At 50.3% G+C, this 17,821-nt stretch overlaps 1 protein-coding gene across 1 annotated transcript in view; it reads right to left on the bottom strand.

Annotated features, from left to right (window-relative positions):
* Positions 1-10,872: 10,872 nt before the first annotated feature.
* The window catches only part of PIK3R5 (phosphoinositide-3-kinase, regulatory subunit 5), a 25,553-nt gene continuing 18,604 nt past the window's right edge, over positions 10,873-17,821 (bottom strand). The window contains exons 10-18 of the mRNA XM_009334066.1: positions 17,577-17,730; positions 17,266-17,391; positions 16,890-17,015; positions 15,976-16,069; positions 14,622-14,698; positions 14,000-14,093; positions 12,420-12,502; positions 12,090-12,199; positions 10,873-11,014 (exon numbers count right to left, since the gene is read on the bottom strand). Of these exons, the coding sequence (XP_009332341.1) occupies positions 10,873-11,014; positions 12,090-12,199; positions 12,420-12,502; positions 14,000-14,093; positions 14,622-14,698; positions 15,976-16,069; positions 16,890-17,015; positions 17,266-17,391; positions 17,577-17,730 (1,006 nt within the window). The remainder of the gene's footprint in view (positions 11,015-12,089; positions 12,200-12,419; positions 12,503-13,999; positions 14,094-14,621; positions 14,699-15,975; positions 16,070-16,889; positions 17,016-17,265; positions 17,392-17,576; positions 17,731-17,821) is intronic.

The raw sequence follows: 17,821 nt of genomic DNA, 5'->3' as shown, positions 1-17,821 counted from the left end.
AAGGGGCCCCCCCCCCCGCCCCCCCCTCGGGGGGGGGGGGGGAGCCGAGTGTGTGCTGGAGCAAAACCTTCACGGTTAGAGGTTTTTCACTGCCAGGCTGCGGCTGCTCGCAGAGCAAGGGGCTGCTCAGGTTCTGGGTTTTTTTGTTTTCATGTGTCTATTGAAAGAGAAACTTTACATAAAGAGCATGCATATGCACGTGCACCTACCTGCTCTATCTGGCCAGGTTATGTGTTAATAACCAAACCGTATCTATCTATATCACATTACTTACTATACTTAATAAGACACCTGGCAGGGGTGGGGCTGTTTAAGTAACAAAGGTTCACACTGCACACCAACCCGCACATATTTCTGTACTTCCTTACTATACGAAGTATGTGGAACTATTTTATATGCTAAAAGGAAATGTGCAGTGTGTAGGTATGTATCCACCCACCTGCCCACATCTGTACTGTATTTGTCATTCATATTACAGCACGTACATGCATATACATACACACAAGCTGAATATGTATGCTATACAAATGATTCATTTACAGACACATAGAGATAAGCAGGCAGACAGATAAATAGTTATGTGTTTCCTGGCATGGTCCTACACACAAGGAGTATTCAAAGGCTTTAAAATGACTAATAGACAGCTCCATTCATGCAAACCCGCAGCTTGCATATTTAGACACACTAGTCATATCGGGAGAGCTCAGAAAACATCTCTCACTATCTTAAACTATTTGTAAACACATTCTAACAGAAAGTGAGAAACACAAAGATAACACAACCTCCTTTTGGCCATGTTTTACAATCACCGATCAACAGCTGTTAGCTACACCCACTCTGCCCGTCAGTGAAGAGGATAAGTTACGGGCTGCATCCACCCCGCGGGTGCCCACATCCACCCAGACACCTCCAGGCTCCAGCTAAATATTCACATGGTCGCTGAGAGCCATACCTGGGGAGAGAGGGAAATGCAGGCTCAGCCTGTTCCTCCATCCTGCATTGGGCATGCTTCATGTCATAGGGGAAGGAGCCCCATTGCTCAACCCAGCCACCATGGCCAATGTGGGGCTGGAACGGGACAAGGGGGCCTGTGGCCAGCCATAGCGACGGGCTCCAGTCCTCAGCACACAGCCCACCAGGCTACTCACTCACTGCAACAGAGGTAATTTGTCATAGAATCATAGAATCATTAAGGTTGGAAAAGACCTCTAAGATCATCGAGTCCAACCGTCGACCCAACAACACCATGCCCACTAAACCATGTCCCTAAGCGCCTCATCTACCCGTCTTTTAAATACCTCCAGGGATGGGGACTCAACCACTTCCCTGGGCAGCCTGTTCCAAGGTTTAACCACTCTTTCAGTAAAGAAATTTTTCCTCACGTCCAATCTAAACCTCCCCTGGCGCAGCTTGTCCTGAGCATCCGAGGGGCAAAGGGCAGCATGGGAAGGCAGCTGGACCATCTCAGCTTGGTCCCACAAAAACTGTCACAGACGCATGAGGCAAGCTGCTCCTTACTGACGGCTTCCAGGAAACAGAAGAGCAGAGACAAGTTAGAAGCCAGACGTCTCCATCCTTGCTTGCACCCAGCCCAGGCTACAGGCACCATTTCTCCTCACCAAAGTGTCTTTCCTTGGGCAATTTCCGATCAGGATAGATGCTTCTTCTGGTCTTCCTTCAGCAAGCAAGCAGAGAAAGCAACATGAACACCAAGCATCCCCCCAGTTTTTAAGGCTTCAACCCTCCCCGCCATGTGGGCTGTCTTTGGCCTGAGGGACTGGCACAACTACTGTAATAGCCTTGGTTACACACAGGCTCGAATCACACATTAAAGTACAGATGGCTCCTTCAGACGGGAAGAGGTTGGCTTCCAACTAAAGATTAGCACACATTTCCTTTTGCGATGGCTGTGAAGTTAAACAGAGGAGGAATCTCAGCTATCGCTCAGTCTCGCCCCTACCCAGATTGTTCGTGCCGGTTCCAGCGTGTCGCATCTCAGAGGAACCACACGCCTCTCAGTCGCCCAGCCTGTGGCAGGAAGGGGTTCAGATGACGGTGTGGAGCACACAGAGATATGAGACGGTGCCTCCACTCAGTCCCTTCGTCCATCCCTTGCCCAGCCTCCCAGGGACTGGCTGCAGAGCACTGCATTCGTCACCACGGCTGAAGCTACCCCATTGCTTCCTGTCCCCAGTGCGCCATTAATACTAGCCATAAAACAGCAGCAAAAATTTAATCAGTGGCTTTAGGATTACAGTTCAGCTGGGTACCTGGGCAGGAAAACCCTCAACAGGCTGAACTTTCTTCTAGGAACCTCTCACAAGAGCATCCTGTCCTCAAGCGGTTTAACCTGGACCACCGTTGACGGTAAGTCAACACAGAGATCACCTATGGGAAAAAACATGCGCTGTTGTACAGGGAAAGTACTGATGATTCAGGGTTTCATTTTCCCCTGCAAGTCAGTACCCAGCTGGTGCAGAGGGGCAGCGCCGTGTGTGACACAGCCTGCCATCAGCAAAGATCTCCCAGTAGACCAGAGTGTGGAGGACCCAGGGTGCTGCGTATCCTGACAGATCCATCCACAAATTTCTGATTACAAGGGCAACATCAGCCTGCAGTTAGTTCATAAGCATTTCCTAGAAAGCCTCCAGACACAGCCAGAAGCAGGACTAGTCCCTGTGAGAACAGAAAGTGTTCGACTGGCTGAGCCACCCTGCCTGAGGTCCTCTCTGCAAATGGAAACACCAGCTAAATACATTGCATTACACTGGCCCATTGCTGTCCAGAAAGTTTTATGCAGTCAAACCCAAGTCTAGGTTATCCTAGAGCTGGGTAAACACCACAAAATATTTTTCATGCTTGCTTTGATTTGGATTTCAGTTTTTGGATACGTTTGCTCTGGCTACAACCGTTTAGCCTTTGCATTTCTTCCTGTGAGTGTTGCAGGGGAGGTGCCTACAGAGGGGAGAGGGGATTAGAAGGGCACAGGGGGAAAAAGCGAGTTCGGGATTGGCACAGAAAAGCCCAGCCCGTTCCTCACAGGGTCAGCTGCCTGCACCAACTGGCACAGGCATACGGGCTGCACCTGAACATACTGATAATTATGCAACTTTGCATCGTTAGCACACCATTACTCTTCTTGAGTGAATTTTCCCTGCTAGGAAAACTCCATTCCTCAGGCAGGCTTAGGGAGCCTTGTTAACTTATAACTGATCATTAATTAGCACAAGTAAGATAAGGACAGTGGAGCACCGAATCACACATTAAAGTACAGATGGCTCCTTCAGACGGGAAGAGGTTGGCTTCCAACTAAAGATTAGCACACATTTCCTTTTGCGATGGCTGTGAAGTTAAACAGAGGAGGAATCTCAGCTATCGCTCAGTCTCGCCCCTACCCAGATTGTTCGTGCCGGTTCCAGCGTGTCGCATCTCAGAGGAACCACACGCCTCTCAGTCGCCCAGCCTGTGGCAGGAAGGGGTTCAGATGACGGTGTGGAGCACACAGAGATATGAGACGGTGCCTCCACTCAGTCCCTTCGTCCATCCCTTGCCCAGCCTCCCAGGGACTGGCTGCAGAGCACTGCATTCGTCACCACGGCTGAAGCTACCCCATTGCTTCCTGTCCCCAGTGCGCCATTAATACTAGCCATAAAACAGCAGCAAAAATTTAATCAGTGGCTTTAGGATTACAGTTCAGCTGGGTACCTGGGCAGGAAAACCCTCAACAGGCTGAACTTTCTTCTAGGAACCTCTCACAAGAGCATCCTGTCCTCAAGCGGTTTAACCTGGACCACCGTTGACGGTAAGTCAACACAGAGATCACCTATGGGAAAAAACATGCGCTGTTGTACAGGGAAAGTACTGATGATTCAGGGTTTCATTTTCCCCTGCAAGTCAGTACCCAGCTGGTGCAGAGGGGCAGCGCCGTGTGTGACACAGCCTGCCATCAGCAAAGATCTCCCAGTAGACCAGAGTGTGGAGGACCCAGGGTGCTGCGTATCCTGACAGATCCATCCACAAATTTCTGATTACAAGGGCAACATCAGCCTGCAGTTAGTTCATAAGCATTTCCTAGAAAGCCTCCAGACACAGCCAGAAGCAGGACTAGTCCCTGTGAGAACAGAAAGTGTTCGACTGGCTGAGCCACCCTGCCTGAGGTCCTCTCTGCAAATGGAAACACCAGCTAAATACATTGCATTACACTGGCCCATTGCTGTCCAGAAAGTTTTATGCAGTCAAACCCAAGTCTAGGTTATCCTAGAGCTGGGTAAACACCACAAAATATTTTTCATGCTTGCTTTGATTTGGATTTCAGTTTTTGGATACGTTTGCTCTGGCTACAACCGTTTAGCCTTTGCATTTCTTCCTGTGAGTGTTGCAGGGGAGGTGCCTACAGAGGGGAGAGGGGATTAGAAGGGCACAGGGGGAAAAAGCGAGTTCGGGATTGGCACAGAAAAGCCCAGCCCGTTCCTCACAGGGTCAGCTGCCTGCACCAACTGGCACAGGCATACGGGCTGCACCTGAACATACTGATAATTATGCAACTTTGCATCGTTAGCACACCATTACTCTTGTGTGAATTTTCCCTGCTAGGAAAACTCCATTCCTCAGGCAGGCTTAGGGAGCCTTGTTAACTTATAACTGATCATTAATTAGCACAAGTAAGATAAGGACAGTGGAGCACCAGGCATTGCCAAGAGAGATAAACAGCCGCCTGCAGCCCAGAAATGTTTCACTTGTCCAGCTTCGCCTGTTAGTCCTGAGCAAAGGTCAGTCCTGAGACAAACAGGGAGTCGGATGCCCTTTTAAGTCATGGGTGCTGGCCAAAACCCTTAAGGAATTAGCAAAATTCATAGAAATTTCCAATCTTTTCTATTTTACAACTGCCTGTAAGAGCAGCTAAGTCATGCATATGGGAAACAGCCTGACCTACCAGCCCAGAAATGTGCAGCCGCGAGAGGGAACTACAGCAGGGAGTTTGGCAGAAGTTACCCCCTGGATTTTCTTCCGCTTCTCCCTTTTCTTCTGAAAGTGCTGGTTTATTAGCGAGGCTCTCAACAAACCCCTCTGGGTCAAGCAGATCCTGTCCCCAGCAGAGGAGTGAATTTGGCCATCGTGCCGTGGCTCGGTTAGCCAGTCACCAACCCGCAGGCAGGGAGCCAAGCTCGGGGCTCGCTGCCAGCCCTGCCCGCAGGACCTGAGCCGTCCCCAGGTACCTCTGCTTCGGCTGAAGGTAGTTTGAGATGCAGCGATGGGAGCAGACAGGCAGCAGGCAGACAGAAAGGAGGGGACGGTGCTTGTGGGGCTGTGACCTCTAACCAAGGAGACACCCTGGGCACATTAATCCTAATCCTGTAATGGTACGTGGGGACTGAGAGCTGCTGGGAAGCCCGACTCTGCTCTCTGCTATTTCTTGCTACAGCTGAGAGCGCAGATGAGCACCTTTGAAATACCTCCTTGGCAAGAGATCTCCTGTAAACAGCCCAATTCAGGTCCCATGACCCCAGTCCCGAGGTCCTTGTGGGCTTCCACACCCCCGTCATCCCCCATACCTGCTGGTCTCTCTCTGCAGGGCATCTGGAAATGCCACCCATGAAACCACACGTTTGTCTACCAGGAAGCAAAAGTTCAAGAGGCAGGTTTGCCCTGGAACTTCTGACAAACAACTAGTTGAGCACGAGGAAGGGATCAGAGGTGCCGAGCTGCACAAGGCTGTGGGCAGGTCCCTACACCCAGGCGAAGTGCCCCGTCACCAACCAAATGCTTGGGCTATTTTTGTCCCAGCACACCAAGTCTGGGTGCAGGCTCCAGCTTTCTCCAGGCAGCCGATCCTGGGCCTGGCAGGCCTCTGCTCACCTCTGGCAGACCATGTGAACTTTGCAAATAAACTTTTTCCCCTACGTGACGGTAAAGCTAAAGAAAAGTCAGATACAGCTGACTTCAAGATACAGCTGTCATTGTCTGGGAGCATTCGTCATGCCTCACAGCAATCTGATGATAACCTACTTAGACCACGGAAGACAGGTTCTATTGCCCCACCTGCCAAAAGAGGATGGCACCTGCTTTTTCTACCTTTCAGAGGAGTATCTTAATGACTTTAATAGCGGATCCAGCACAGGCAAGCTCATTCCTGCCTATTGATGCTAACTCATTCTGTGTTCCTAACTAGCCACCAGATCAGGATTGGCTACTTAAGGACCCCTTCTCTGGATGTTCACTGGCTTATGTTGTTCTCCACCTCATGCACTAGAATATCTCCATCCTTGAAGCTATTCAAACCTTAGCTGGACCCTGAGCAACCTGATTGACGTTGCCTGCATGCATGAAGCTCTTCGCTCCCTGCCAGCGCTGAGCCGTGGTGGCTCTGGGCTGGCAGATTTGGCTCTCAACCAACTCCTATGGCACACTGGCACCTGATGCACTGGGATGCTCCTTCTTGTGCTGGTGAGGTGAAGCTGTGCGGATCACACCAGTAAAGATGAGGAGCACCTATGCACAAAGTGCCATTGGAGGAGACCAGAGGATGGAGGGTCACCACTGATGGTGGGTGGTGAGAAGTCACCCCATAGTGCGTTCCCACTCCAGCTGTGCCGAGTCCAGCAGCTTCGGCTGAGGTGGCTGTGGGACGACAACCCCTGACAGAGCAGGGGACCATCTCAAACTGCCACTGCACCTTGATAAACTAACACATACCAAAACGCCAAGGCTCTTTTTGTGGTATAACCTATCTCGTTCAGGACGCCAATGTAAGTTGGCGTTCCCGGCCTGAAACGCCGAACGCACCTTATTCACTGTCTTCCCATCCCTCACAGATGCAGACAGGCCACAGACCAGCTCAGCTTTGGTGCTGTGAGAGTTGGAAAAAGCTCCGTCGAGTTGATTTGACCGTATCTACAAGAGTTTTGTTAAATAGTCTAGCCTTAACCCGGCCTTGCTTATTTTATCAGCAGCTGTTTGCTAAGTCTTTTGTACTTACAAGAACAAAACCCTCAGCTATGCAGCACTTCAAGGATCAGACTTGAGCCCTGATCCTAAACTTTTCGTCATGCACGTTTTTAGAACAAAGTACCTTCTTTCTGCTTCGGATTTAAGCATGCGTGTTCCTCTTTCCACTTTTCTTTTTAAAAATAAAAGAACAGGGAAGGGGGATTTGTGGTTTAGGGGGTTTTTTGTTGTTGAGAACAAACAAAAGCAGATTATCATTCCAGCTTGGAAAATAAAGTATTTTCCTTTCAAATTTTATTTGCCTTTTCAAAAGACCCTTTTCTTTTGATTTAAAGAGCACCTTTTGTTATTCTCTAATCAGAGTGAAAAAATTTGATAGCTAATACATAACAAAGTGCTGATTAACAAAAGTTATTCTCATCTAGGTTTTGGCTCATCTGAGCTGAAATGACTTTTCCCACGTTGTTTATTTGATTACGACACATTGGCCCTCACACCTACCAACTAATCCTTGAATATCCACAGGAAGAGAAGGGCGACACTTGAGACAGTTAAACATTTGCAAGTGTCATTTCATATTTCAGAGTACTGTCAGTAGCAACAGCTCCATCTGCAAAGTCTGCATCCCCAAAGACGCAGAAGATATTTCCAAGTCAGAAATACCCCAATACCCGGCTGCTGGGCAAAAACCTGCCCGACCCCGAGCAGTCACCCTTCGTCTCAGGGCTCTGCTGTGCACCCCGGGGCTGGACCTCGCCCGTGGCCCCAGGAGCTGCCGTGTGCTCAGCTCTCAGCGTCTCGTATTTCTCTGCAAAGCATCACAGCAAAGGTCAAGGAGCCTCCTAGAAGACACGGGTATGCGCAGATCTCCCCTTGCACACAGCAGCTCTGCTAGCTCCTTTTCTCCTTAATCCAGCATGAAACCGATTTTGGATTTACAGCATCAAAACCTGTTTTACTCACGGAACAGAAGCAGGTCAATTAACCGCTGCAGGTCTCCATGTCATGCCCTCTGGGACCAGGCTTATGAACATAATGACTTTATGAGCCTTTTCCTGCTCTCAGGGCTGCTACTCTGCAAACGACCCGGGTGCTCCCTGCCCTCCTTGTGGAGATATGGAGCCTCCTCCTGTGCCTCCCACCTGCTTAGGAATTACTCGACTCAAACGCTGTACTTGTACTCGAAATAAATCAACATTTAATATTTTACAATTACCTTAAAAGTTCTTTGAACAGTATTTTACAGATCAGCACAAACATTACACAGATTTGGTGAGGCTTAACATATGTACAAGGATGACCTGAAAGAACCTCACACTTCTTTCCAGAAAGCATCAGAGGTCAAAACCTTAGCCAGGATTATGAGTCCCTAGAGTTCATGCTTGTTTTTCTCTATGAGATGGAAATTCTCTTCTCTAGTATTTCTGTAGGGCCAGCTGAAACCAAAGAGTTTATATCATTAACAGCAGCAGGGATATATTTAGCCACGGATATCAAGATCACAAACAGCAATGTTTTGACAGGATAAGGTGCTATTTTAAAGTATTGAACAAAAAACCCAGCTGTCAAATTTCAGCCCCATATGAGAAACACAAACCTGTTCGGGAAATGAAAAGTCAGTGGGAAAACTTTTTCCAAGTGCGTGGAAAGAGCTATTAAAATCTGTTTCTGATCCCTGGAGCCTATTGGACTTAAAATACTGATGTGCAGAAGTGCACAGCAAGTGACCTCAGCATGCGTTCCCACATCACCCCGCAGGCACCCTGTGAGAGAGGGGAGAGCCCACCACGACCTGGCAGTGTCTTGGTGTCCCTGCCAAGTCCGTGCTGCGAGCAAGGGACGGACACTGCTCCAAGCACATAGGAAAAGGTGGGTGCTCCCAGGGTTGGTGTGTGGCCGAGGAAGGTGGGTCCTTGCCGGGAGTCCAAGCTGGCTTTGCATCATGGTAGAGCCAGAGCACCTGCATATGTTCAAGTGATGTTTTGCCCCACATGAGGGTCTTTTCTTGGAGTCCACAAGGCAATACCATCCTTGGGATGGTTTATTCAAGTAGAAGGATGAAGAGCAGAGGCCTCGGGAGCATGTTCACGTCTCATTTTTGCTCATCTCTGGCCACTGGCAGAAGCTGCATCCAGAGCTGCTGAGGACACCAAAGAGCCAGCTGGCACCTTCTCAACCCAAGATGTTCACCACTGGGCCCAGACCAAGGTGTCCCCAAACAACAGGGGCAGTGGGGACAGAAAGCAGGTCCAGCAGCCAGTGGGGCCAGGATCAGAGTCGCTGGCACAGGAGGGATCTCCCGAACAGTTCCAGGAGGGATGTGGAGGAATCCAGCAGACAAGCTTGACCCATGCTCCTCAGAGACAAGTGATGCCCCCAGGGGCTCTGGTCCTTTTCCTGGCAGATTTAACCTCAAATGACACCACTGCTGTGCCACCAGCCCTTGGGGACAGAGCCCAACGTTGTTCTAACTAGTGCTAAGAGCTGACCAGGTCCCGTTTTCTGGAAGATCAAGGGACCCATGCTGAACTGATCACACCGTGGCTGAGCCCTGCAGCTCCCCAACAGTATCGGGGGTCCCTTCCAGATGTTTTCCAAGGAGCACATGTCCTCGGCATTAAGATCCTTTTAGCCTGCAGCAGGCAGCATGCTCTTCTGCCTGTTATCATTAGTGCAATCACCAAAAACTACCGAGAAACAACTTGAGGGCTATGAAACCAGGCAAGGCTTTTCCAGTCTCATTTTTTCCTCCTGGGGTCAGAATACCTCTAAATACCCCCAAGTATTGCACCTTTCTGTACCTACAGCCTTGCAGAAAGAATGAAGAGGACGGAGAACCTCTTTGCAGGGGAGGGGGGGATCTCAAATCCTATCGTCGCTTGCAAGTGTCACTAGTGTTTTTGGTGCTGGGTCCTTCTCTAGCAAAGCTGCCTCCTCAGGTAAGCTTTAGGCAATCCTAGTGGTTTCCCTAGTACTTCCCTCCCTCCTATGAATGTGAGCATGGTTCCTGCCATATTTCAAGCAACTATTGAGGATTCAGCCTCTGGGATGTCTCTAGCGTACAGTGCTGGGGAGCAGGACGCAAGAACATGGGCTGAACAGGGAGTACATCTCCTGGGTGAACTCTGAAATTCTGCAGAAATTAGAAGTTCAGTCCTGCAGATCCTGGATTTACAGTAAACGCATGTATACATGACAAGCTGTCCATGCCCTGGTATGGCCTATTGCACTCAATTCACTGGAACGCAAGCAGCAGTCTACAACCCATGCTGGGGTCTTTCTAGGCCTCTGCTGTGTCGCTCTGCTCTGCACTGTTTCTCTGCAAGACACCCAACCTTCATAATTTAAAGGAAATGTTGAGAAAGCCTGTCCCCATCCCAAAAGAACTGTCCTGAGCATCCTCGACCTGTTAAGGGTGAAACGCCATCAGGACTTCAGTTGGGTGGTCTGCAACTCTGCATGCGTGGAAGGCCACCTACCACCGCTCAGTCAAGGACATTCATTTTCCAAAAAGTCTCCCCATGAGCTCCCCCCAGATCACACTGGCCTTGCAGTCACTGTCAAATACAGCCACAGCACCATTTGTTGGCAGGAAAATATCACTGTCCTTGCCTTGCCCTCTCAAACCAGGTGTTGGCAGTCTGCTGAACTAGGTGGGGATCTCAAGGAAACCACTTTCCTCCCATTGCTGAGGAACCCTGAGAAATACCAGAGCACAACACCAGTGTTCCCATTTCCCAAGGATGGGCTAAGCCCAGACCAGGAGCAGCTCAGCCACCATGCTGAGACACCCTAACGCTTTGGTCTGCAGGGTGTCTTGGACAAGAACGGATGGGTCTCCAGCCCAAAGGAGGACAGTCAACTTCCTCTTCCTGAGGCTATATTGGTGTTGGATGTGAGTCTGGCCTGAGAGGACACAGGGTTCTTCTACGGCAGTGCTCCACTGAAGGTGGCAATGGGTAAACACAGGAGAGAATGAAACTCAGAGGAGTCCTGGGAAGGCAAAGAGGACCTTCTCAGTGCAAAGAGATCGCTGTCCCTGGGTTTGTAGCACACAGAGATCTCACACCTGCAGGGGAACAAAAAGAAACCAAGTTATAAGTAAGGTGTGTGGCTGAGAATCATGGTCCTCAGGTGTAGCCGAAATATCTGCAAACAAACAGGAATCAGTGCAGTCTTTAACAGGACCGGAGTTTGAGTGCTGAGAGTTCAGGTCTTCAAGCTGGCTCAGACTGGGACCTAGAGCAGAAGCATCCATAAAGAGTAATTTCTGAAACTCATTAGGGAAAACGAGAACTTTTGCACCCCCAAGTTTTGGTGAGAGGGAAGTAGCTCCTCTTCCATTTTGTGCATTGAACTCTCTCACTGGCCCCTCGAGTTGCACAACAAACAAGTTAAGTAAAACACTTTAGGGTTATTTAAGAAACAAGATCCGAAATCTTTTTCCATTGGAGGCAGCATAACCTTGCAGAGTTCTGCTCTCTCTGAGGAAGAAATTAAAATGCTTGCACATTTTTAAGACCTGTGGATCAACTGGTTTGATCTCTTTGTGCTCATGGAAGTATATTGTCTACAGTGAGTTTTCAAATTCCATCACCTGGGGAGCCAGCTTGGTGCCCTGGGGACATGACTGATGGATGAACAGTCAGATGAACAATTCTTGCTCTACCCCAGTCTCTCCCATGAAGATCTTGGGTTCCTTCTGCAATGGGTATGCCAAAGGTGGTGGAGAACATGAGGTTCAGAAGTTGAAGGCTCTGCTCATATGCCCAGTGGTCTCCAAATACCTCATTTATGTTGCATAGCTTTCCTCTGGCTTATGACTGGTCTTGCTGAAAGAGCTGTCTTTACAGAGTTGAACAGTTGACTGGGGACCACCCTTTAGACTGTGGCAGTCATGAAGGTAAACTGCTGCTGGGATCTGAGCAGGACCATCCATCCCACCTGAGCTCAGCTGCACTACAGAGCTTGGAGCTATGTCGTCCAGCTTGGGCATCTGGCATAGATCCACCATGGTGGATCCACCATGGGGACCTCGTCCCGCTGGTGGCCACCCACGCTTCATGGACAAGTCCTCACACACAGGATGCACCATCCCAGGAGGGCTGGCTGCAGTGGGCAGCTGGCCACGTTGCAGTTCCTACCTGGTTACACTCTGCAGGATCTTCTGCTCATCCTGGTCCAGGCACACGGCGAAGGAGGACTGGACACCGATAATCTGGACCTTGTCTACTTTTATCTGGGACACACTGATCTGCTGATAGAAAAAGAGTCTGAGTGAGGGAGCTGCCAGGCTCAGAGCATTTCCCTGTGCAGGGAAGGGGAGCCGGGGAGCTGGGCACCCCTAAGGCAGGCCTGGTGGCCAACAGCAAATGGATGCCCCAAGGAGCTACTGTCTCCTGCCCTGCTCCCCTCCCAGCTGAGTCAGGCTGACCTCCTGTTACCAAATGTAAAAGCCCCTTGGTTTGAGTTACCTGATTGAAACTTTTTTTGGATTTGGAGTTTTGCCTTTTGACCACTTCGGTCATGGTTAAGTTGAGACACTCTGTCTTTGAGGCTGTAACAAAAGAAAACTGTTATCACTTGGAGCTTCTGGGCCACTGGTTGGAACCCAAGTAGTCCCTCCACCCCTCAAAGCACCCCAGAGCCAGTGGCTCTCAGCAGGACCCCACCACTGGGGGAAATGCAGTACAGTTCTAGCTTTACTTCCCTCATGCTGACCCACACGGAAAGAAAGCAATGAGAGACACAGAGGTAAACATCCTCTGTAATTTCCAACAGCCTTCCAAACATAGCAGAAGAGGACATTTAACTATCTTAGGACCTGATCAGGAGAAAAAAAAAACATTGTCCCATCATCATGAGGAAATTCTAGTTCTCCCAGCTTGGCCATTCTTACAGTCCACCTGGAGATGCTTTTTCGTGTCTGGAATTACAGTGACATCCTGTGGTCAAACTGCTGAATGTGAAAACCAACGGAGACAAGGGGACCGGGTTTCTCTTGGAAGGAAGGAGATTCTTGAAGGAGAAGCTTCTCCCCAACATGGAACTGAGAACACCCCCTGAAGCAAACTCACAGCGCTAGTAGCACAAGCGAAGCTCCTGAACTAGCGCAGAAACACCCAACTTAAAATATATTGAGGAGGTGAGAAATTAGCTCCTGCTGGGTTTTTTCCAGGGTTGTCTGCATGGCTTCATGGATGGGGCAGCAACAGGTGGGACAGGAGGGACAGAGATTTAGGTTGGGCTCCGTGGGGCATGCAGGAGCTGTCTCCTATTTGGTAGATCACCTGTTTGCCCCGACTACTCCGCTCACAAACCACACATCTGCCAGACACAAAGCACATGCGGAAAGAGGAACTAAAAACCCCCTCAGTTTACTCAGAACTGGGTGTCTGATTGCCAAAACAGCAGTTCTTAAGCAAGAATGAACAGGTATTGCTTCTAAATACACACACAGACTAAAAGTCTTGCTGCTTTTAAAAGGCTCAAAGCCTTATTAATACCCCATCGGAAACCTGATTAGAAAAACAACTATGAAGCAAACCCATGTGGCAGCCAGCTATCTCTGAGATGCAGGAAGGAAACCAGGCTGAAGCACCAGCTTAGCAAGGGACTGCTGAAAGCTGGCTGCAAGGCACGGCTGCTGCAGACGGCAGGACAAGCACTCTCTCCCTCGGTCCTACTTCACTTAACAACAGTTTTACCTGTCTCTCCTTCTCCTTACTAAACAAGTGTTGTTCTGGAAAGCACCGCTCTGCAGTGATCACCCTGCTGTTTGGACGGTCCCAGCCCCATCCCTAACAGACATCCCATTTCCCTGGCTGGAAGCTTTAGGACAATGAGAAATCAAATGCCCTTTGTGCCTGACATGGTGCTAAGGACAGCAAAGGACTACAGTATGCCCCAGGGAACCCCAGGAACCTTCCATGTATCTTCTCCTGCATTCACGCATCTCTGCTTTGCTCCAGCTAGAAGATCCACGCTGTCCTCTTGCTCCACCAGTCCCTCCCATTGCTCCCTACGCAAAGCCACAAAGACCACCTCTACCCACCTAGTTCTTCATACTTCTTGCAGGCTTTGCTAAGGTTGACAGACGTGCAGACCTTCTCAACATCGTTCCAGTGACTTCTTCCACTGACGGCTGTCTGCAGAGACCAACCAAAGCCCATGAGATGCCACGCTCCAGGCTGATGTTACCCTGCCTCCCACCCCTAACCATCTGGCTGGACTAGCTCAGATCTGGATTCACCTGGAGCTGCACAGACAAAGTCTGAATAGGCATTAAAATACATTTAACCTTAGATTTTCAAAAATTGCCCAGGCTTAACACTAAATAACTGCAAAGGAACCAACAAAATCGGACGACTGCGGTGACCAGCAGAAGATCGCTCCCTGGAAGCAAAGTCCACCAGTGTAAAGCGGCACTGAGTTACACGTCCAGTCTATGGAAACTGGCTGCACGTTCCCTATTTCACTGGGCTGAACAGGAGTGGAAAGCCACCCCCAATTAGCCAGCAAGTAGACAATTAACTTGAGTTTGGCTCATCTGGGCCTGCATTCGGGCTCCTCCAGCAGACTGTCAGCATTTGCCTCTCTCAGCCCCCAGCTGAGACATGTTTGCCCAGCACTGGTTTTCTGCCCCATTTGTCTTTGTGCAAGTCCCATGCACTCACCTTGCTGTAGGCGATCTGTAGTGTTAGTGGGATTGCTTCTCTGTCTCCATCTATGCCCAGCCTTTTGCTGCCTGGACCTGCACAAAACAAGGAACAAATGTCACACAGTGGCCTTTTATCCCCATTCTTCAGCTGGCTACTGATACAGCAGCACACTCAGTACCTACAGAAAGGGAAAGAAAAAAACGGTTTTCCTGAACACAGCTGTGGAGCAAAAAGGCAAAAAGAAAAGGTGGCTTAAAAGCTGCCAGAAAGCAATTAATCCAGTGCAGAAATTTCAACACAAAGCACAACAAGCAGCTCTGCAAAACTGAAAGCGGTGCTGGCTAAGCCGGTGCAGAGGGGTCAGTGCTCCAGGGAAAACACAAAGCAATAAAAGGCCTCATTGCTAACCCAGCTCCTGTTTTTCCGGGCATATTTGTGCCCACATTAAATTAGCCTTGAAATACTGTGCCCGACACTTATTAACTTTTTTTTTTCCTGGATAATTTTTTGCAGATGTTAAGTGGTGTGCTGCCAGACAACCCAAGGAAAAAAAAAAAAAAATCAAAGTCAGAAAGGATTGGTGGTTTCATGAGTTATTGGGAACAGGTCTTGGCCAAGCCTGTATTTTGGGGGAGTGGGGTGGTGACACTTCATATGGAGGATATTTTATGAGCTCTGTTTAGAAAGACAAGGCAAGATCACAGAAAAGCAATTGGTTAAAAAAATTAAGCAACGTGTTTAAATGCAGTATTGTTGGTTGGCCATGAGATGTCTCAGCGAGCTGCGCCGCACCAGACAGCATGTTGCCCTTGGTACCCCGGAGAGAGCTGGAGACCACGCTGCAGGCAGATGCTTCTGCCATTGCTTCTTGTCTCTAATAATTTTATAAATTCCTAGTGTAAAAGCTCATGGATCTCCCTTGCAGGAAGGCTCCAAGCACACGCACGAACCTTGCTTTGCCCAGTTAACTAAGGAAACTGAAAGAGGGTTTTTATAAATGACACTCCTGGACACAGCACAAACAACAGAAAGCAGCAAAAAGAAAAGATGAAGAGCTGCACTTGGCCAGGTGCTGATGAGAGGAAGGAAATGGGCTTGAAGCTGTGTTATTGCAAATATGTTTTAGAGTTAACAGCAGTAAAAACAACAAGGCATTGCCACAGCTTCGGTCCTGAAGAGGAATGCAAGAACTATGATGCTTCACCTCCAAATTTGTGAAGAGATGTCTGGATCTTTGCTCACGATGCAGCCTGGGCTCAGACACCTCTTGCAGCCCACACTCCCTCCAGCCCCTCTTTCCATTTATCTCCCAGCCCAGTGGTTTGCAGACCTCCACCCTGAGGCTGCGGGTGCAGAAGCAGCTACAGACCTGACGCCTTGATGGCCCGCGTGGCCGCTGAGTGGCCCAGCTCGAGGGAATGGATGAAGACTTCGGTCATCTTTTCTCCCCCGATGAAGGTGAGCTGCCAGGGGAAGAGGGAAGACGTGGTGGTGAGGAGACCCAGCCCGTGCCAGGCAACATTCACCCCCTCACTCCTTTCTGCAGGAAACAGGTCAGTTTGGGAAAATCCTTTCACGTTTTCAAAACACACCTTTCAACAACTGCCTTGGGTGACACTTGCCTTTAGCTTGCCCTCCGACTGTTTTAACAGACCACCAGCAAGTAAAACAACCCAAAAACCTAGTTTTCACTTAAAGAAAACTCCCCAGCCCACTGGAAAGAAAACCCACGATGAGCCTAACAGCAGGGTCTGGGCATCGCTTTGGGTGACACAAATCCCATGAACAGCAGCAACTCTGCTCACCACAGCCCCACTGCAGCTGGTCCCGTGCCACCGCACCAAAGCGGTCGTTGCAGCCGTGCACTCAACCTTCCCCACCACCTCTGCCCTGTGCACACAGCAGGGCGTGGAAAACAGGCTTCATGGAGGGGCTTGGTTTGGAAAGCAGAGCACTGGAGGGACTTCCAAGCGATGTGAATAACCTGTCAGCACTGACAGGAGTCGCTTTGTGTCATGGGGAAAGGTATTTGGATGGAAAACTGCTCGTGTGACTTAAGGATTGTCTACACAGGACCTGCATGCTCTCAATCCCTGAGCCAGGAGCATTGGCCAAAGCACCATGGGCACCCAGGGAATAAGAGGAGACCGAGATTTGCCTCACCAGCACACGGTTGGCTGTGCCATACCCCCATCCGCTTCACAGGCAGGTCCTGAGTCGGTGGCACAGGCAGAAGACCTCCCTTTCCCCCTCACCAGGATGCGGCTGAGCCCCTTTGCCTACCTCGGTCTGGTAGAGCTGCAGCAGGATGGGGCGCATGGCGAAGCGGCAATAGTAGAGGATCATGTCGGCCAGGATGGGCAGCTGCTCCTGGGAGTCCTCCTGGGGCTCAGCTTCTGGCTTGGCAGACTGCAGCGAGAGAATAAGTCACAAGCCTGATGGGGTACACGGTACCCACAGCCCGGTGCCAAGAACTGCCTGTCCCACCCTGGGGGGATGGAAACCCTCCTCCTGACCACCCGTCTCCATCCTGTGTCCATGTAGCACAGCCTGCTGTACAGGATCGTGGTGGCCCAGTGTTAAGCAGAAGCTCTCTGCTCAGCTGCCATGTACCTCGGGGAAGGGGGACGCTAAGCCCTACCACCTTGCATGCGCATACCTGACACAGGACATCCATGGGCAGGTTCATCAGCCCAAGAACGTTGCGCTCGTACCACGGGTCCAACATGCCGATGTAGTGGGAGATGTCGTTGGTGCTGCTCTCCATCCCAGCCAAGGTGGGATCCTGAAACCGGACACGCAGGGGTCACATCAGGGCCCCCCCCCAGGCTCCTCACCCCACGCTTGGGGCTGGTGGGAGAGACACCAACGCTCCCCTCAGCCTGCCCTGCCAGCCTCCTCACACACCGCTCTCAGGGCCAAGCAGAGTGCCAGTGGCACTGCAAGCCCCGTGGCGAGCAGGACACCTACCGCCTGTGCTGAGGCCCGGAGCTGCGGGTCCCCCAGAGATGGGGAGGGATGCATCAGCAGGGTTGATGGAGCCAAGCAGCTCCTCTTCACAGGGACATAGAAAAACTGCAGCTTGAAGTACCTTGTCAGGGAGGGGCAGGTACTCTCCTTGAGCCTAGGAGAAGGTAGGAGAGGGCTGGGTGAGCCAAGCCCTCTGGCATGTCCCAGTAGGGCCAGGTACCTGCAGCTGGGGCCCCCGCACCACC

The sequence above is a fragment of the Pygoscelis adeliae genome, unplaced genomic scaffold (assembly GCF_000699105.1).
Source record: "Pygoscelis adeliae isolate BGI_AS28 unplaced genomic scaffold, ASM69910v1 Scaffold11, whole genome shotgun sequence".
In the NCBI taxonomy this organism is placed as follows: Eukaryota; Metazoa; Chordata; class Aves; order Sphenisciformes; family Spheniscidae; genus Pygoscelis; species Pygoscelis adeliae.
Note: the sequence above shows the minus strand (reverse complement) of the source record. Positions and strands in the feature narration are given on the sequence as shown.